Source organism: Apteryx rowi, unplaced genomic scaffold (assembly GCF_003343035.1).
Source record: "Apteryx rowi isolate R43461 unplaced genomic scaffold, aptRow1 scaffold_921, whole genome shotgun sequence".
In the NCBI taxonomy this organism is placed as follows: Eukaryota; Metazoa; Chordata; class Aves; order Apterygiformes; family Apterygidae; genus Apteryx; species Apteryx rowi.
In genome coordinates, this window is record NW_020451229.1 from 204,495 (window position 1) to 226,575 (window position 22,081).

The 22,081-nt window shown below is 38.0% G+C and overlaps 1 protein-coding gene across 1 annotated transcript in view; it reads right to left on the reverse strand.

Annotated features, from left to right (window-relative positions):
- The window catches only part of LOC112978354 (catenin delta-2-like), a 151,322-nt gene extending 129,467 nt beyond the window's left edge, over window positions 1–21,855 (reverse strand). The window contains 4 exon segments of the mRNA XM_026091777.1: window positions 1,398–1,581; window positions 18,171–18,384; window positions 20,129–20,230; window positions 21,814–21,855. Of these exon segments, the coding sequence (XP_025947562.1) occupies window positions 1,398–1,581; window positions 18,171–18,384; window positions 20,129–20,230; window positions 21,814–21,855 (542 nt within the window).
- Between the last annotated feature and the right edge of the window lie 226 nt (window positions 21,856–22,081).

The window sequence follows — 22,081 nt, forward strand, 5'->3', positions numbered from 1 at the left end:
GCATGCTCTGAGAAGCCCCACACTCATCATGGGCCTTCCTTTCAGAGGTAGCTCTTTAGCTGCCACAGGTTGAACATCAGAAGTGTGAATGGGATAACACAGTACAGACCTTGACAGACTCACTTCTGTCACAGCGATTTGAGCAACTCTTTTTCTTAGTGAGTGGAATGCAATACATTGCAATGCAATACAGTTATATTACCAAGTTCTTTTCAAAATCAAGACAGCTCAGAAACAAATATCTAAGTTTTGCCATATATCTCAACATAACTGATGTAGTCATATGCATGCTAGCATTTACACCCTATATATTTGCAATATGGAAGTTATTACCTTCTATATTTTATCCTCTTCTGATTATGTATAAACAATCAACAATAATATTACTTTTTACTGGAGATATTTCATTTGATGAAACAGCACAAGAAGAAAAATATGCTTATTACGGAAAGGTAAAAAACACTCTTATTTTACTTGCCCTCCTAATCAAATAATGCTTTTTGAACTGATCTTAGCTCTATTTGTCAGATTTCTGTTTTGGATGTAACATACAACTGTGTTACTGATACATACCATTCACCTAACAATTTTTTTTGATGTATTTATAAATATTAATTAATTAATCTTTGTAACATGTCTGTGAGGTATATTACAGAATCTCCAATATACAAGGAGAAAAAAGTCAACACCCAAAGAACCTGCCTAATAAGTTACAATATTTCAATAAAATGATATGGATTGGAATTCAGAAGTTGCTATGATTCAGTCCTTTGGTAAGACTTTGTCAAAACTGAAATGCCTCTTGTTCATCCTGCTGTCATTCCCACATCTCCAGTTCCTTTAGGAACAGATACATCAAGTTGCATGCATATACATATCACGCTCTTTAAAGATCTATTTAGGTATTCTAGCTGCACAGTTCTAAATTGGTTGTTCTCTTACTGCACTCTATTTTTCATCTTCACAGAGCATGAAAAATCTACTTTATCTATTTATCAAGCCATTGCCAATGGCATCTGGAACCCACAAGGCATTATAATGTTACTTCGTGTAAGCATCTTTGTTACTTTTTGTGCTAATTAAATTGGATGTAATAGTGAGTACATATTGATAGATAACAAGAAAAATATCTGTAATCTACAAACTTTGATGAGGGAATTGGACAAAGCCATTAAGAAAAAAAGGAAAACCCACAACAGCACTTCTGGAGATTGTTTTTGAATGGCCTGAAGCTTGTTTTCTAATTAATTTCAAACTTTAAGTCTACAGCATCAGAAGTCATCTTCCTTGCAGACACACAAACAAATTATTTATTTTACAGATGCCTAAGAATGAGAAATAACAAGTCAAGATAAAGCAAGATCATTAAGGCAAAGCAAATATTTTGCCATACTCACCGTAGGCACCCAGTGGCATTGCGCAGCACCTGTGATGAATGGAGCTGTATTTTATGATCATCCTGGAGCGGAGAGTTTTCCCATCCAGAGTGAGGGATGATCACTGCATTGGTCAACACTGCGAGGGCATCCTGGATGATTGGCATTTTCAGTGCATCACAGGAAGATAGATTCCAGAGAACTCCTACAAAAAGTAAATCACTAGTAATTAACAACTTTGGAAAAAAGCTTGAGTAACTTCAGGTGTTTTTTTTCTTTTTACATAAAAAAACATTTCACAGCATTGTTACTCTTAATAAACCTGCTTCTGTCAAGAAAAAGACTTCACTGTGAATGGGGTTGAATGACACTTGAATGCTGCCCCACTGCAGTGTTAAATGCACTGCAAGTAGTCACAGCAGCGTTGGAAATTCCTCAGAGCTAAGGCTAAAAAGTGAGGAGCTGGTTATGACCTAGTTCTGTCTAAGCTGGGAACCACAAATGGAATGAAGGAGCCTTATATATTTTTGGAGGGCTTCAGCTTTAGATTTCTTTCTTCTAAAAAAAAATTAACAATAATAGATCCCAGAAAATAGGCTCTGATTTAAGTTAAGACTGCCACTGTTGATGATTACATATAGACCAAATAACACCCCAACTCCTTCCATGATCTCCACTGTAATGAAAGCAACTGTCTAGGCTAACGAGCATTACAAGCAAAAAGGCTCCCTTCACAACTCACGTGATACAACAGTCTAGTATAATTCTGGCCCTCAACAAGTCATTTTTTATTTGGTAAATATTTTACTGCTCAAAATTACAAAATACTACTATTTTTGTACAGAAACATCAAGGTTCATCGTGCAACTCATGAGACAATTTATTGGAAAGAAAAAAAAAACCCTTTTTAAAATTCATAATGTGCAAAAGAAAATGAAAAGCAATAACGAACCAAAGCTTTCTGAGCACAGCCACAAAGATCAGGGCCACTACAGATATACCATACAGAAAGTAGGCAAGAAATCCCTGGGGGCAAAAGAGACCCTGTTTTTTCACTCCCTCCTATACCTGAGTTGGAGCCCTGGAAAGCCAGGTTTAATTTTAGGGCTATGACAAGACCCTGCTGGTGCTGGGCAGCCAGCAGTGCTGGGAGGAAGCCGGAGGCAGCGGCTATGCTCTGCAGTWCCCCTTGCACTGCATGCCCGTAACAACAGCTGGAACAACCAGCTGGGCTTCTCCTCCCTCTCTCCTTACCAACACAGCTCCCTTCTCTCCGTAGCCCAGTTCTACCTGTTCTCCCTTTCCTTCCTGCAGGAACAGCAGCCTGGATCCACACCTAACCTTGAGGGGCAACATTCAACTTTGCCTGTATTGCTATGATCTTGAACCAACACTGAGAAATACTATCATCAGCATATAAAAGAGGTTACAAATGTGATCATGACATTACCCTGTAGTATACTGTCAAAACCCAAAGTGAGTGGCGGTGAGAAGGAAACAGCTAAAGACCCTCCAAACAGAGGCTCATTCATTTATAAATATGAACAGCAAAAGGGACACTACTTGTTCAAGGCTTTCTTTAGCATGTTGTTTTGAAGGAGAGGTATAAATAACAGGAGTCGACCCACATTTTTTGGTTTCCCTTTAAAATTACTTACCTCTGTTGGAAGACTGTTTCAATTACACAAGTCATGTTTTTATTATTTTATATGTATGTAGTTATATGGAATTGCATACATAGACAGTTTTGCATTTTCATGTAAAAATTCCACACCATGTACCAATAACAAAAACTTAAAATAACCTGTATATGGCAGACAGACTGAAAGTGACAGATTTCAGCTCAGTTCAGACACAGAAAAGCAAAAAGCAGAAGAATATATATTTTTTAATCTAAGATTTGTTACTCTAATGAGCAAAGAATCTTTGCTTGAATTCTGTTCTGAACTCCTTAATATGAAAAGTAACAGTGTATTTAAAGGAATATATACCTTCAGAAAGATATTTACATTCACTTTTCTATGACCTGTTCTTCATAAGCTTTCTTGGCACACCTATTATTCTTGAAACATCTAGTATCTCACTGCGTTTGGTCAGTATTAAAAACAACGTGGTTGCCTTACATATTTATTTAGATAGGTGTAAATGATGTCCATGGTACAGAAACAGAGAATCAGGATGCAAGTCTTTCTCCCTTCAAGGTCTGATTTCATACTYATGCAAGGCAACATGCTGCTTCTTGGTGAAGAAGCCCTACTCTGGAAGTGAAGCAAAAAAGAGTTCTTTGATGGTCACAGAACAGTACTTYGGGCTTCAGAAACCATTCATAAAACTAGAAAAGCAGAAAAAACACAAAAGGAGCAAACATAAGGGCYCAGCCTAACAAAATGCTTAAGAATGTTTATGCATATATGAATATGTATATATGCATACATTCACTCTCCTTCCATCTTGATAGTCTGCTTTTCCTACTGTCTCACAGAAGGTTCTTGCCAATTAAAAGTAAACGCAGGCAAACATCATGATATGTTGATATAAGGTAATAGTTGAGATGCCCGGAAATACTCTTTAAGCTCTTTTCCTGCATGTAAAATTAGAATTTATTCTCACAAGTGGTAGGGCCTGCTACTTGCTCAGGTTGGCATTTTAAGTGCATCCTTGAACTCCTTAATTAAGGACCTGAAGTTATGAATGAGCACTGGGAATCCTGTTGCCATTACCTTGCAGAGAAGCATTTGAAGTTAGATTTATCTGGGGTCAAAGAAAATGATCCATTCTTTTAGCTGTGCAAGAGGCAGAAAAATAAAAGATCTTTTATCTGAGGAACCTTCTACTATGGGGCTAACTCTGTATGACTGAAGGTCTCTGAGCATATTTTTCAACCACTTTTAAGGCTACAGTAAGGAGTTGGTCACTGAGATCATTTGCCAGTTTACTCTGAAAGCCTTGACTGAATTAGGTTTCCTGGCACAACAAGCAGGCATGGAAGAGCCCCAGAGGTATCCAGCAGCTACGTACTCATGCCTAGGCTGCCTACTAAACTGTTTGAGAGTCATCAGCTGCCCACAAGAAGGGAAGGGAGTGGACTTGGCCTAAGAGTTACTCATCATGGGTAGTGGGACCTATCCTGTTGTATATAGATTGAAAGAGAGCTGTTAATCCAACAATTTAACTCCATAGTTTACTATCTGTAGACTGACTCTTGAGAGAGAAGAAGAAATGAAGAACTAAGTAGATCAGTTTTGAACGTCTCTTAGTCGCTTGCATTCACAGTATCTTATCTCCTTTTTGCTTTTAAGGTTGTAATGCATTCAAAGCAAGCGTTTTGTCTCTCTGTTTATTTGCAAATCACCTTAGTTTGTGCTGGATGGTACTTTCTGGTGCTAGAAAGTGAAAAGTAACTGTGACAGACTGATCATGTCTATTTGCAGGCCAAAGGTTTTCATCCTTACATAAAACCAGTTGGAAGAGCAAGTAAAAGTATTTTGCAGTCTCATGTTGAATATAAGGAGAAGCATACTGAAAGCATACAGCTGGTTCCAGTTGGAAGATGGATTTTAGGGCAGGGTATCAATTGCCAGTCCTCCTGCAGATGAAGGACCTAGAAGAGTCTGCTTGCTAGGGACATCTGACTGCATCACGTTAAATATTCTGGAAGAGCTACTCATAGCTCATCAGAGGCCACACATCCACTAGGTTTAACATGCTACAGATAAATCATCTTTTCTAAGAAGCTTTTGGTAGGTAAGGACAATCAGCTTTTAAAACTGGTAATAACTTTTGAAAAAGGTTATCGTCGATCTTTTCAAGGCCATCCTGCAACTCACAACAAAGAACCAAAAGGTTCATTAGTGTGTCATTAGTGTCATTAGTGGCTGTTATGCAGTTTTTTTTGTGTGTACTCTCTCCTTCTCACTCGCTAAAGAGATAAAGACTAACCTACTATGAATTTTTTTTAAATTATGCACTAAAAAGCAACTTCATCTGAAGTTATCAAAGCAGTATAATCCTTAGTGTCATGACAAGAACAATAGCATGTGTATTCCCATCACGACAAGTTTTGCTTTACTGCCCTCCTTTGCAGAAGTACGTACGTTGGTACAACGCAAATACAGAYCTGAGCATGTATGCCCCTTCCAAGATCTTTTAACTGTACAGATAGAGTTCATAAGGAAAGCTCTGCATAGATCTTAGTCAAGGTAATTTAAAACACTACTTATTTGTTGCCACTGGAAGAGGGAACTGAGAAAGCAAAACACCAGGAAAAGCTTTGGTTTATCCTCCTCTTAGTTAAAATCTAGAAGATTGAGAAAAGGTCCAACCCATTTAAAAGCACAGTCCAGGCTGATGGAATGTTACTACTGCTAWGCAGACAGAGCTTATCCACCACGCTTTCCGTTTAGTAACGGCATGCCTTTCTACATAAATCAAACTAATTTAAGCTATTGCAAAAGATATGGCATAATTTAACAGAAAGGAGCAAAGCAAAATATTTTCAAACTTTGAAGACATTCAATTTAATGGAGCCAAAAACTTGGCATCTCTGAGTGAGGCTAAAGCTCAAACTCATCCTGATTAAACTCTTCAATGCATGTTTTAGCCAGTTTTTTAGTTAGTACTCATACACCCCTATGTACATCTGCAGATACAGATAGAATTACAGACCTGATGAGCCAGGTGCCACCTTATTCCATTCAAAGTTAAGAAAACATGGATCGTATACTTCCATGCAAAGAATATCACCCTAGCGAGAGACCATGTGCAGAATGAGGAAAGTCTAAATGATTATTCAGCTCATGTTTAATGTTATCTCATGTTATGACTTTTAATAATAAACAACCCCCTTACAGCAACTTAGATTACAAATATAAATGGAAGTCAAGAAACTAGAAAAGTCAGCTTTTCCCCAAAGCACTGTCCCTGCCACACTGCCATTATACATTTTATTTTCGACCGTGCTGCAAAAGATGTGCACCGCCTAATAAGGTACAGGGTAGAAGGAATGCAAGTAAACAAATATTGTCCTCAATTTGGTATGTTTAAGGCAGCCTTAAAATTCTACTAACACTTTGCTTATTAAATATTCTTTGTTAAAAATAAAAATTGAAGAGTCTTCCAACTCATCTATTCATCTTTTCCACCTTTGTTTAATAGTTTGGCCATGGTCTGATGCAGAGTACAGACTGATGGGGTCAGAAGACCCCACATCTCCGTAAGAGTGAACATAGCTTTGCCAGACTTTTTTGTCGATATGCTGAAAGCACACCGGTACTATAGGCAGTTCCCCTCACGCATGCGACAGCTAAGATTGAAATCTGAATGCTAAATACATGCAATAATAATGCATGTAATAATACCTGGCTGCAGAGAAGCCAGGTACGAGCTATCTTTTGCTGCAGCCCTTAGGAAAAGCATCTTCTAACCCAAATTATGAAGTGTTAGAAAAGTCATTTGCTGGGTCTTATTGTAGCATTGACAGTYGGACCCTCTGAAATCACAGTGTTGCTCTACACAGGTGAATCAGCTCTGTGGCAGTGGGGTGCTTGATGTATTATATCGGTTCTGCTGAGTTCAGGGCAGAGACAGAAACAAAATCATTTATCCTACGGAAAAACGTACATCTGTTTAAATTGAGCTGGTGTTTAGGAAGCACAGGAGCTACTGACAGCTTCAGGAAAACTAAACTTATGTACTTAAAAGAGGGCAAATACCTACCACTGCAGCATTTCTTGACATTAAGTGCAAGAGTACTTTGCAGCTAGTTCAACTGTCAAGACAAGAAGTTGATCACAGTAACAGACTTTCTACAGGAAAAACAAAAAGTGGTTGCTTTGATGCTAATTTCAGACCCTTTTTAATAGATTCTGGCAGCTGAACAACTCAGAGCTCATAAGAAGGCTCCTGACAAGCACACTTAAAAAACAAAAAAAAAACTTTTAGAATTTGCACAACAGAGGAGGAAGTTTCCTGAATTTTCCTGAAATCATTTTTTACCTGATTACTGAATGACTACCTATGTACACCTTTATACAATTGACCTATTTACATGCACAAAGATGGTTTTATATCTATCTGCCTTGTGTGTCAAGGTAACCCATGAAAAGTGCAAACTGAGAAAGAATGTGTTGCAGTGAAAGACATAAGCAGGTCAGAATTAATGGATCGTAAATCAAATGGCAGTCAGTTTAGTTCTTTTCCCATTGCAGCCATCCATGATCCCACAAAGCAAAAGTTGTCATGGACAGAACATAAAGATATTATTTTTTTAAACTATAAACAAACACAGCTTGCTCTTGACTACAGAATAGCAAAACAAAAAAAAAGGAGGCACTGAACACAATATTGCTTGCATATACTTTCCTGAACAAATTCTGTCCAACTGCTATTGCATTAACTGAAAAAGTCTGTATTCTTCTCACGGGACAGAATTTGGCCTAATAGTGCTGCTATCTTTTACTTAACACTTTGAAATAATGTATAACCGTGGAAGGGAAAAACTGTCAGAGATGTATGTTTAGAAGTCATCAGATTTAATGTCAGACAATAGAAGAATTAGTAGCAGAGGTGAAATAAGTTACTGTGGAGAGATCAATGTGTTTCTACTTTTCTTGTTTTCCTAACTGATTATTCCCATATTACTGCCATAAAAGTGGAACCAAAAGCAATTATTTCTACATGAGAGAAACACAAGAAAAAATAAACCAACTGTTTTCAAATCAGATTTCATCCTAACCCATTGCTAATGGCAATGCCATTTGCACTCACAYACCTAACTAGAAAACACGTCACACAGGAAACCAAGCAAAGAGGCATATAGGCATGTGAAAGCTATTTTTCCCCATGTTTACGCATGTATTTTACTGAAGAATTTTTTACAATGCCCAAAATTAAAAGATAGATCCAGTAACAGATTTTAATACAGAGAACAAAAATTTTATACTTGCAATTGACCATCAAGTTACAGCTTTAAGTACCTAACTCCTTCCTCACAAGAACCAATTAGCAAGGTAGACATCTGTAAAGTAAAATGGAAAATGGAAAATAGAAGGCTCAGCGTAAACCCTGTCAGAAAAATGAAACACTTATTTAGTAACCAAACCTAAAATTGATATGTGATTTAAAGACAGTACTGTGAATAAGATTTTTTTTTGCCTCTGAACCAAAAAAAAAAAAACAAATTTAGTTTGGCCTCAGCGAAACAAGTAGTTTTATCTCAAAAATAACATGTTTTAGCATATCCTTGAACTTTCTTTTTGTAAACAAAAAGTGAAACATTCAGGTTCGTTTCAAAACAAAAATATTTTAAAATGAAATTTTAAGTGTTCTGTGTTGAAAATGTCAAACATTTCAAACTCCAAAGTGGTTTTAAACTCCAAGTGTTTTAAAACTCTATTTTTTGGGGGGAGGGGAGGATCAAAATTGTACGCCAAACTGAATTCTTCAAAAGGTTTAGTACTTGCTGAAAAAGTTCAATGCATCTGTCAAGCCATATGCTGCAACAGATGTCCTCTATTTATCACTCCAGATTGCCTTGTTTGATATTTCCTCTTAAATGTAGATTTGACCAAATCTGAAAAAATTTCAATAAAAAAATCCTTTATATAGTATATTAACAAGCAAATTATAAATTCTGTCCCTATCCTTGACATATGAATCAAAATCACTTGAACGAATTTTCTGCAGAAGATGCACATCACTGACTGTACCAAGAAAAAATGATTATTTCCAGTGTAGATGTGAAAGTTGATTTGGTTCACACACATCAGTTATTCCAGTCCCAGAGACAAAAGGAGGGCAAAAGGGACCCCCTGGATTTATGTGCTACCACTGGTAAACTGTTCCCGATTTGGGACGCTCTCCCAAAGCAAGATAAGCAAGAACCCCACCCAGTTAATCTTCACAGCTGTCAAGAAAGCTTTAAGTTTTCAACCATTTTCGACAAATTTTACTGAGAATGTAACTCGTACATCATTTCAAAGAGTGAGAAATACGAGACTCAAAATGAAGGTAGTGTAAAATGCCCTGCGATAACCAAGAGCAGTAGCAATTCACAGGATTCAGGGAGAACCACCACCCTGGAGTGAACATCTGTAAGGAACCTTTCCTTATTTAATTGATAACAACAGGGGGTGAGTTAGTTAATCTGGTAATTCTGAAAAAGCTGAGAATGAGTCCTCTTGAATACAGCAAATCACATCAGTGGGCTTTCTTACTTTCTGAGCCAGAAACAGTGACAGCAGATTGAGAGAGGGGCAGATTGTTTTGTAATTAGAAAGTAAGTTGTAATAGATTTCGTAGAAAAAGATTCAATTGAAATTGTCAATATTATTTCCGTAAGCATTATTTGATAAGACAGCATCATTTCTGAAGCAAAATTGCCCAATTTATTAAATCACTCTCGGATTTGCCATTCCATATGAGCTATAAATAGACTGTGCTTTGAATGGCTCTGGAATTTGCTGAAGATGTTGCAGGCTATAGGTTGGGAATCAGTTTCCCAGCTACCTACGATATAAGCCTTACAGCAGCCTTCTTTCCTGGTTTGCAAGGAAAATAGCTTGATTAGAACTAATATTGGTGTCTCAGCAGGCATAGTGTGCTCACACGAAGCTATAAAATGCCAATTAATTCCTTTGCTGAATTTGTTTGGAAAACATGTCTACCTTTCTAGAAATTATCCTAATGTTTTCTGCAGGTGCCGACAAAATCTAAAATTTACACATTATCGGACTGTAAAAGTCTACTTTAAAGAACAACAGTGTTCCTCCTTGCATGGCTATGTTTTGGTATGGCCTATCTACTGATTAGCCTACTAAATGTAATATTGCCTTTGCTAGGAATAGGCCAGGTGGCTAGTACCTAATTTGTTTTACTTTTGCTGAGCTTTGTATAATTGTGTGGTACAAGCCTAGTTTCAAAAAGATAGTAGCAACAGGTAGATTTTGTGTGTTCATTAAATTCCTGGTTTCCCTTTTTCCCCATAACAACATGTTAAATGTAATGGCAGGGACTGTCAACTATTATTCTATGCAACCTTTCTGCTACAGGGTGAAGCACATGCTTTTACTGCAAACCAGGACTCACAGGAGATTTTGAAGAAGCGCAGCATTTTCTATGAAATTCTCAATGACTCACAGAAATTGGGGAAAAGGTTGAAGAATATCTTGATTAAAGGTATCTCAAGCAATGGAAGAGAATCAAATTATTACATAAGCTTCATGTACTAAGAACACTGTTGAACCTGAAGAAAAGAAATAGTGAAGAAACTGTAATATGTAATTCATCGTTCAGCCATTGGCTTCAATCCAACTTAAACAGATGTGAATTTTTAGCACACAAATAATTTTATTAATATTGAAAACAACCGTTATTTAAAACACTGAATCAGAACTAAATTAGTACAAAAGATTTAATCAACTTTTTAAACTGATTTCAGTAGGAAATTGTACTTACAATTACACCCATTTGAAGAAACAGTAGGAAAGATTTATTAAAGCTAGTACCTTTTAAATCTTCCTTCTGAATTAAAAGCATTCGGCATTTAAACAAACAAGCAAATTGTAGTGACTAAGGCAGTAGATCTGAAAACTGTGAATCTTTTACTAAAGTGGTTATTAAAAAAAAAAAGTTTCCCAATGACAGCTGGAATTTTTTTAACAGGTTTTTCTTTTTCATTTTTCTCTTCCACAATCGAGCTTTGCAGCTGTTGACTACAAGGGTAAAGTCAGTCACCTGCTCCTGCGCTTGGCAAGCCTCTCYAAGCACTTGCATTAAAGTTATTACAGGAAATTTGCATATGTGCAGAGGACAAACTAAACAAGAAATGAATTAACACCTTTTCCTGCCAAAATCAAAACAAGCACTTCTGAAAGAAGTGTTTTACGTGTTTTGAGCTAGGAGTTACCCACTTCCTCACTTAACCTTTCTAATTTCCTTGACTTGACAGGACAAAACGATCAGATGTTGAAGTCCGAGAAGAAGCTAATTCAGAGAGCTGCATCTTAAAAAGCCTTTCTATACTTTATTCATTCATTTATTTCACTTCTTTTCTGTAACTACATAAGGTTATGTGCCCCAAATTATATTTGGCAGTCTTATTCTCTTAGCTCAGCATGTACTGAAACAAATTTACTTCAAGTTTGTCTCAGCAGTATTACCATGGTTACATCATCATTACCATTTACACATATACATGGCTTTTCAAATTGTCTGTTTGAAAATATTGTGATATCCAGCATACATATATGAACCTAAAACATAGCATATATATCTTTATAATCTAATTTTCAGTTACTATAAGGACTATAACCTTTCTCTGGGTCCAAAAGCAAGCCACTATCTCCATATCTATTTTGGTATCTGTATCTATCTGTATCTTCCAACCCACCCTTTTATACAAAATATCAAAAGGCGGTAATTAGCAAGGTCTGTCACTGGCCAGGCTTCCTTATACTTGTATCACYCTACTACAAAACTTGAATAAAATTAATAAATAGGACATTTAATATGACTAACACAGGACCAGAACATCTAATACAAGCTTGGAAGGAAAGGTATGCCATGACTTTTAGAATTATGTCAAAGAGAGATACGGTAGAGAATATAGCTAATAGAAGAGTCTCATTCTTCTTTACTTAAGTCAAGTGGAAAGTCACCTGCAAGTGTGATAAAACACCCCTTACTCATCGTCACATCAAATTTCCAAAGAGCTATAGGGCTACAAATAGATGCCACCTCTAAATGAGAAGTTTATATCACAATAAAATTTCACATCTGTGTTTACACACTCCAGTAACTGAGCCTATGTCAAGGGCACTTTTGCAGAAAATTATTAAATTGATAAACTGCCTGAAAATCCTAAGTACTAAATATTCAGCCCTTTTCCATAACACTGTTAAATTTGATCTACTGTCTTAGAAATCAAAAGTGTAATACCTTAAAAAGTCCAATTAGAGAATAACGTAACAAATAGAAAACAACTACAGTAATACAGTTAATGTGATTCTAACTTTGGGAATACCCAACAGGAGAAGTGTCACCATACTAGGAATTTAAAAATTTTAAAGAACTGCCCAGAATTACCTAAAAACAAAACAAAACAAAAAAACCCCACACAGTAAATCTTCTACTGAAGTAAGGGAAAAGGTTCATTTAAATCAAATACTCCCTTAAACCTGCCTTACATATCACTGCAGGCTCAAAGGTATCTACTGGAATTTCTGACCAACTGCAGCAGTTACCTCAAAACAGACAGATACAAGTAGAACAGCATATAATTGCTCTCAGTAACACTGAGGGCCTATCAATAAGTTTATAAATACCTCATTAGAAGAATCTGCCAACTGCTAAAAATAAAGGCTAATATTAATCAGTGGCACAGAAACAAAAGAGCTACATAATAATGTTGTAGAAAACGGTGGGGAAACAAAAATCAAACCAAGCCAAAAGAACAGCTGGCTCAAGTTGAAATTACAGACAGCATGAATGAATGTTAGAACCCCAAATCCCTGAAGTAAATGAAGAATTTTTAATGTCCATCCCAACCATGAATCAAATACACTTGGTCAACTAGTGCTTCTTTAAAAAGGACGATTAGGTACAAAACTTGTGATAATTTTTTGCAGGAATGGAAAATATCCTTTTTTGATTCAATGAAAATGAACATGAACAGAATATATAGACACTATATAGATAGATAGATAGATAGATAGATAGATATGACTATGTACAGTGTTACATAGTTCCTGCATTTTAAAACTTTTGGGGTAAAATTGATAATTTTCCTAATTTCTGTTTTCAGTAGACAATAGCTAAATCTCTGACACCTTCATGTCAACCAAAAACAAGCAGCAGGCTGGCTGCCCACACAGTAAGTAATTTCCCCTTTCATTATTTCTAGTTACATCTGACGGGCGAGTGAAGAGTTAACAGGACTGAAGTTTGTCAATTGATACGCAGAAGAACTGATAGCACAAGAGCTGACGTGCACAAAGCTGCTGAACAGAGGACTTAACAGGACTAAAGTCGTCTACCAACCGATATGCGCAAGGATTGATATGCGCAAGGCTGCGGAATGGCAGCGTTAACAAGACTGAAGAGGTCTGCCACCTGGAATCTGCACGGACCCCCAGGGAGGGAAGAAGCAATACGGAGGTGCTGTGGTCTTGCCTCGCTAGCAGGGTCCTCCCAAGCAGACAAACAGACAGTCCTGTGATTGCGAAACTTGCTAAAAGTCAGCAAAAGCAGTGTTTGCCCAGAGCCCCAGCCGTATAAAAAGAGACTTGGGAGCTAGGAGAGTTTGAGCAGGGACGGGAACGTGACCTGACCATCCTCTCCGGCTGGACCGTGAGTATCCCCCCCCTCCCCTTTTCCTGGGACGCTGGGTTAAGGTAACTCCTCGAGGTTGAGAGCCCTCTCACTAGGAGAGTGAACAAGAAAGCTTTCAAGTAGGGATAAGCAGTCCTTCCAATTAATAACGCAGTAATCGACGGTTTCAGGTTATCCTTTCTAAATTAGTAACTGATGGTTTTGTGTTATCCTTCCTAAATTAGTAATCGCATTATTTTAATGGATGTTACTAATCCAAGAACTTGTGTGAGGAAATAAACATCTTTTTTATTATTATTATATTACTGTCTCAGTCGTTGCTATCGAACCTTCATAGCATGACAGCGTGACATCTCCTCTTTCTAATCATCTGCTTTCTAAAAGTGGATCATCCACTTTGCCCTGTTAATCAAGTATATCATATGTGGTTTGAAAACTTGTGTAGCAGTCATATAGGGGATCTGTTTAAAAGGGGCTGTTGCTAATTTAGCTAGCTTATGTCTCAGGAAGCAGAAACTGTGATTCCATTTGTGATGCATTTTATTTGTCCAAATGAAAATAGCAGTTTCAATAGTTTTAACTGAGGCAGGTAAACAGTTATCACATGTGGCTGATGGAAGAAAGAGCAAGTGTAGGTTGCATCTAGCAGTAGCTGATTAACCTTACTTTCTCCACAAGGCATCAGTGGGGATTCCTGTGCCATCCTTGCTCATGTTTATTTTTTGTGCCTTTTTTTTTTCTGAAAGTAAAGCAAACAGAAACGACACTAAAATAGAATTTCATGGAAGTGTTCATAATTAGCTCCTAACTCAGGAAACGAAAGCAGAGTCCCAAATCAGCTACACATTGTCACTATTAACAAGTGAAAACATTTGTTTTCCACCATCTGCAAACTCTGTGCTGATTTTGTACTGCATTCTCATCTATTTATGATTATTACGAAAGTGTTAACGTTTAATGATTTTAAAAAGAAAGGCTTTTGTTTTCCCTTTACCAGGAGCTACTGGGGAAAAGCAGTAGCACAGAGATAGGGTGAAAAGATGGCTAAATTAAGTATGGTACAGTCAGATTACACAGACTTTTTACTTAGAGACCTACATGAAACAAGGCAGAGTAATTCAGCTTCTTCTTGAGTCTCTGGAAATTATCAGAGACTGCAGATTCCTCACTATAGGCCTGTAAAAAACTCTATTTGTATCAGCATATTTCATTTCTACATAAATGTATATGTATTCATTGGTATAGCTCGCTCGCTTTATGCAGGTTTTTCTAGTAAAAAACAGTGACTGCAGACGTGTTTCTGGAATATTTCAAGAGGTAGTTCATGGGCATTAAGAATATTTAACTTTGTAACAGCTGGACAGCACCCATCCCTCCCAGCCTCCATCTGGAAGCCCCCATGAGACCATTTGCTCCACATTAGGAAGTATTTGAAGCTATGCTGCTTTGCAATAAGGTTCAGTTTGCCCAATCCAAAAACTCGAGCACAGTAAGGTTTTTCAGTATGAGTTGAAGGTCTCTGCTAACAAGGAGAAAGAGGAGAGAAATTAAGAAGGAACAGGCGTTTCCTGCCCACATCTCCTTCCTCACAGCCAAGTGCCTGATCAGTGATTCACGCCTATGTCTTACTAGATTTCTGGACAGGTTTTGGAGAGATTAAGGCACATAGAAATTTCTGGGAAGGAGGAAAAGCCACAAATCCAGCTGAAGACCTTATTGACAAACAAGGAACTGCTGGGGATAGAGAGGTGGTTTGCAAGTTTAAACGCCCTTCCAAAGCCAGTCTTAAGACAGCTGGAAATTGGACTGATAATCTCTTTAGACAGAGGCAACAATAAAGAACAAAATGCACATGGTTGAGGAAAAAGCGAATATCCTAACTGTCTCTGATGGGCAGGTATTACATGCTAATTGTGGCAGGCAATGAATGCTTTGCTGCTAGCCAGATAAACTGAGCTGCTAAACATTTCCTGCCCCTGTCTCGTTCCTCACAGCTAAGTGCCTGATYGAAGCAATTCACATCTCTCTCCTGCTAGGTTTCTGGACAGGTCATTTAGCCTCGCTATGCTCAGTCCCCATTTGTAAAGCTGTGCCCATGACACCTCCTCCCCCAGGAGAAGCACTCTGAGGCCTCATGCCTGGGGAATACTGCGGCCCGGGGAATTGCTGTGATGGCAAAACCCCTACCACTTCGTAAGGCCGACACTCTGCGCCCTCAAGAATAGCTTCTGTGTAGGCAGAATACACAATGAACACGAGATGGAAAGGCTCAAGGTTTACGTCTACTACGGAAACACACATTTGCTATTATTTTCTCAGCACTTCCTTCAGGCTATGGTGGCACTACTGAAATAATTATCTTCCTGCCTCCTCAACTCAAGGAGGCTGACAAGAAACAAGAGAAACTTCTTTTATTTTCCCTTGTGCCCACCACCAAGTTAAATTTTTTTCCATTACTGAGGCAGCAGCTGCAGGAGTTACCCATCCTTCCCCAGGAAGGACAGAGGGGAGGAATTTAAGTGGGGCAGCTGTCACACTGCAGGACTTTACAAAAAAGCAAATGAGAACTGATTAAGATGCACAACACTAGCTGGTTTTCTAAAGGATTTAAGATGAGAAGTGCAGCTACGAGCGTTGCTTTGGGCGGGAGCTTTGTAGACTAATATCCCTGTTCGGATTTCATTTTCAAACCAAGGGCCAGTACTTGCACTCTGAAAGGCATAAAACTCAGCCAGGGCAAAAAACGCCCTTCTAAGATACATTGATTACTTAAAAACAAAAAGCTAAAACACAAAAACAGGTCCAGCAATGAAATCCTGAACTCCAAGTGACCTTGATTCCCTTCCTCAGAGTCAGCTTCCTCTGCTCCCCTTTTACAGATGTTCGGCGCTCTTGACTGTTATTGTCCCTGTTAGCTGCATCTTCTAGCACCGGTGCTGGTTACCATCATGGAAGGTCAGAGCTCTCCCCCTTGCCGCTGCTCCATGYGGCGGGCGTGCTAGCACGCACTTTCCTTCTTCCAGCAGATATTCAGCAGAGCTTAACAACATCCTGTGCRCTGGATGGAGTGTAAACTGTAGCCTATTATCTTTGCTTTAAATGACCTAAAGACATTATGTATTCCCTCTACAGCCAGCATGGAAGCTGCCACTGAAACTGCCGAAGTGCACTGCTTAAGTTCGTTAGCAGTTTGCGGCCTATTACTCAGAATAAACAGACAGAATGCTCCCTGGAGCCAGGACATAGACAACATAACCAGGAGACAAACAAGGATTTGGAAGCCGCAGCGGTGGTTACACTTTATTAGATCTGTCAGTAATTCTGTCACTCTGCAGGAGGCACCATCAGCGCTTGGGTTACTCGGCATCTCTGTCCCATTAATCCTGCCTAACAAGTAGGAGGTGATAGGTGTTGTAACTAAGAAACAAAACTAAATGTAAAAATCTACATTTAATAAACACCATGCAGTTTATTCAAACACCCTCAAGCAAGGAATCTGGAGTCAACCACGGGATGATAATCTTATTGATTGTGTCCTAAATGAGGCCTGACCCACAAGCACGAACAATTTCTGCAGAAGCACGTATGATAATGTGAATGCTGATGCTCCTATGACAAAAATGAGAACTTTTCTCACATATTTGAATAGGAAAATCATAATGGAAAAACAAGCATTGTAAAACAGGATAATGAAAAGATCTTAAGATTTTCCATTTGTAGCATTAAATTAATCACCGCATTCATGTTAGCGATCAAATAGATTGAAATCACAAAGCAAAAATCAAAAAAGTCATCTTCTATCTTCTGTTTTGCATTTTAAACAGGATGGTTTAGGGGAAAGGGGAGGGAAATGCCAAACACTTCAGACACTATTCGATAGTGTTTCTGTATGCCTGAAACCTCCCTCCCCGCAGTGTTATTAGGAAAAAAGACAAATCTTAAAAAGATCAGATTTTTCTCTATCAAGAAAAGAAATAATCTTTACCACTACCTGCACACCCTGTGTACAACATACATCACATAGCATGCTATCAAATTTCAGAAAAAGACTTCAGAAGACACTGCCCATCTCTCCAACATACATTTGCATTTTTCTACCAGCATCAAAAGAAAAAGAAATATAATAAAAAAAAAACAAAACCACATCATTCTCACCATAGATGATATAACAGAAGTGAATAACAGCTTCTGAGAAAACCTTGTAAAACCCTGCTGGTAGAGAGAACAGACTACAGCTGATGGCAGAATTCTTCCCCACAACAATTTAGAAACCCTCACCAATAAACTGACTTCATAATATTAAATAAAGTTATTCAATATTTCATATACTCAAAGGTCTTGAAAGTATTTTGTTAGCGTGAGAAAGATGGTAATAAATAAAAGATTACTGATGGAGCAACCGACACACACCACACAACTGTGCAAACAGGGTTTGAAACGTGACAAAAAGTATTGAAAGATTCAAACCTGTGACCAGTTCTCTGATTTCCAAATCTGTAGTCTTGCGGAGTAACCGTACTAATGCTGGGATACCACCACAGTTTTTCAGGGCAATTTTGTTGTCATCATTTGCCTTCCCATACACCAAGTTTCTCAAAGCTCCACAGGCACTACGATGGACTTCTGTCATTCGATGATCCAATAGGTCCACCAGTAATTGTATTCCACCTTGTCTTCTTATCTGAAACAGAACAAAGTGAGGACCATAAAATCAGGGAATGAACACCAGCATTATATATGCTACCTAATTTAATAAAGCTGTGGTTTTTGCAGGCTATACTCCACCGAAGGTATGCTAGTAGCCCCACAAAGCTGTAATATTACATTTCTTTGATTCTTCCTACTATTCTTTCAGTGGTAACGTAACTGTACAATGATCAACCTGAACCCCTTTAAAAGCAGCCAAAAGTTAGCCAAAATTGTTGCCTCAGAGAGATTTCTCAAGGTTCAGCAAGATTTGCCTTGGCGAGGGTTTCTCCTGCACTGGAGAAACATCATCTGCTTCAGAGTTTGGACATCACTGATGCAAACAGAGGAGAAACAAGCTAGAGATTGTACACACTGTAGGAAGAGACCACAAGACTATTATTTTCCTGCTCTGCAAATGAAAAAAAAGAAACGCTTAATGAATTAAAGTTTTTAAGACTCTCTCCTTTTTTATTTAATTACTTGGAATGTAACCAACTACCATAGTCTCTGCAAGGATGCTGTATCAGCAGAACCATGAAGAAGCTGTATGAGCAAAGATGAAAAAGGAAGATGTCTACATAAACATGAAGACAAGGTGATGGACAATTCATGCTAGAACACACACTGTTATGACTGAGGGTGACCCTTAAGTGACGTAGGAGCAAAATTCTTATTAGTTCCTATGGTGGCCTACAAAAATAAACTGCTAATGCAGTATCTTATATGAAACACCAGTCTATCACAATGTTATTCACAACATAAACTGGAATGAAGATTACTGAAGATGGCAAATAAGTAAAATTAGTAATCTGAAAGCAAATATTGGTACTTTTTGCAATATTTCAATGATCCAAAAAAGGTAACTGAAAACATAAAAAGCTCTGAACAGGTATCTGTAGKTTTTACAATCTTTATGAAAAAGTATGTTACACAATCACATAGTTGACCTATGTTAAGAAATTAATTTAGTCAATCTCTAAGATACGATTCAGCAAACCATCTGAGTATCTGCTCCAAAGATAACCATGTATTTAAGCTTACAAAAATATGTATATCAGAGCCTAAAGACAGTGGTTTGATTTTTGTTTGGAAAGTGTTGTGACAGGACTTCAAATTAAGGAACTAAAAACTATCACTTCAGTTCCCTGATCTTCTCACACACACTCTGTTCTCAACTTGCATATTTTTATTTAAATTTCCAAAGAAAGAAAGCATTGCCTTCATCCCCATTCTGAACAGATCCTGGACTCTTGCAGCAAATGCAAAACTTCTGTAAAATTCGTAAGAAACAAAATTTCTGTTAGTTAAATGGTGAAGATACAGTTTATAATTTTAGGTCAGAAATGAACCTTCAGAAAAGAAGCTGGAGAAGTGGGGGAATAAGTAGGTTTTATCTGTTGTTTTCAAGAGTGACATGCCACTATTTAGGGKTTTTTTTACAGTTACTTTAAAAAAAACATACAAGAGCACTCTTACCTTGGGTACAAACAAGTAACAGGTAAGCACTATATGAAGGAAAGACACAAAAGGAAAAGCACAAACATATCTGAGACAAATGATCAAGAAGGTTGAGGATATCAAAAACATTTTATTACAAAATGTCAAATCCGTTTGCAACAAACCCAGCTTCAGGGTTCTCTAGCACTGTTTGCTCCTCAAACTGTAAACAACTTTGGATCTTCTTGCAATAAACTAGCACGATTAATAACTAATGTCCAAGGAGTACAATGGCTTACCTTCAAGTAAGTTATATTGACAGTTCTGTCAAAATTTTTCTCTGTGTGCTGTTGGCTAGGGTCCAGAGCCAAGTCAGACACCCTAAAGAGCCATTTTACCACCTACAACAATATTTTACCTAGGACATTAAAAAGAGACAGCTATAGAGTATTTTCAAAATGGCAGGGAAAAAGTGAGACGTTATTTTTAGAATCGAAGTTTATCACGACACAGTTTCTAAATTTTTATTTTCTTGTTCTTTCAGGTACATGTGTTCTTGGGGTTCTCCACAGTGGGGGAGGCTTGAGAGAAGAAGGAAAAGGTTAAACAAAGCATGCCCACATTCATCAGAAATTCATGCTCTGCTAACTAGTTATGTACAACTGATGTATGGTGTTTCATACACCTAGCACAAGCTTTGCTGCAAATAAAGACTGAAAAATGACTCCACCTTTGGGGCTCCAGAACTGAGCTATACAAAATGACCCACTGATCAAATGTAAGCTATCGCTTTTCTTCTACCACTTTATGTGGCACATTCCTCTTTTTGTAATAGCAAGATCCAGTAATAGAGCAGTCTTACAGTTGAAAAAAATATATACTCATTTATACTGCAGATATTACAGTATTAAATTAAAACATTATAAGGTGTATACAGTTACAACACAGCTTTGGGCCAAATACCACAGCAATAGTTACAGTTTAGAGATAAGCCAAAATATTTTCCTGGAAGTAGTCATTACACCAGTATATCATGTTGAACTGTCTGAGCAGTATGCAGGTCATCTGGAAGACTACAGCTGCCAGCGCTACATCCAAAGGGCATAGATGTGACTGGACATTAGTACAATACATGAAATCCAGGTGTAAGAGTTGATTAACCTTTTTGAGAGTCCATGCTTCTACTGCTCAGAGAAACAGTGATGCCTTTCAATTTAGAAAACAGAAAAATAGATCAAAGAGGATGTGTCGCAATACGTCTCGCTGATCAAAACTTCACCAATGTGAACAGGACAACCTGCAATGAAATCATTCGCCAGGGACATTTCCCAAGTTTATATGAGAGGTGGGGGAGTGTTTGCTTGTTTGCTTGTTTTTACATCTTTGAATCTATTATGATTTCATCTTCAGATTAAAATACATTGGCTTCCCCTAATAAAACAGATTTTCAAAATCAAGCATACTACCTGAAGAGCCACCTACATGACAAAAGAGATGACATTTACTGCAACAGACTAGGAAGAGAAATTTATAAACCAGTTCTACAAAAGGTGAACCCACCACTGAACTTCACACTTCAACCTTTGGAAAGAAATGCGATCTGACGGAAGAAAGAATGTTGTTAAAAAATACAGAAGTGGTGCTGCTACAATAAGTAATATAAGGAACAACAGAATGAACACATGCCTGACAGTGACTGTTTTCATATTTTTGTACTGCACAATATGCAAAATGATTATTTTAATTGCTGCACCAACTGGTTTAAAAAAAAAGTCATGAATGATGAGAGGAACGAGGAAAACATTAAATATATAGCAAAAGTTCTTTTGGGCGCTATAATTCATCTGAAGCATCCAAGGGCTGTATCTCCATTCAGAGGCAAGCTGTGCCTGTGCCATTTTCCCTGCTCTCCCCGGAGGCCACAGGCCACGTCAAAACCCGGCCCCTGCTCTGAGCCCAGGATGGCAGCTCTTAACTCACCCACCTTCCACCAGATCACCAGCAGCCAGCACTCCTCATTTTCCATCTCCTAGCAACCAGCCACAGGATCTGTCAGGCCCCTTCGCAGTTACCCGTGTGGATGCTCTAGGGTGACAGGTTTTGCTACCTCCCACTCCTCTCTAAGTGAAAGGGTATGATTCTGCCATATTGAGACTACATTCCTAAGTTGTACCTTTTCAACTGTAATAACTGACAGCCTGCTTGTATTCAGCTCCTGCAGCTCATTCTCTACCAGGAACCTGAAGTCAGCA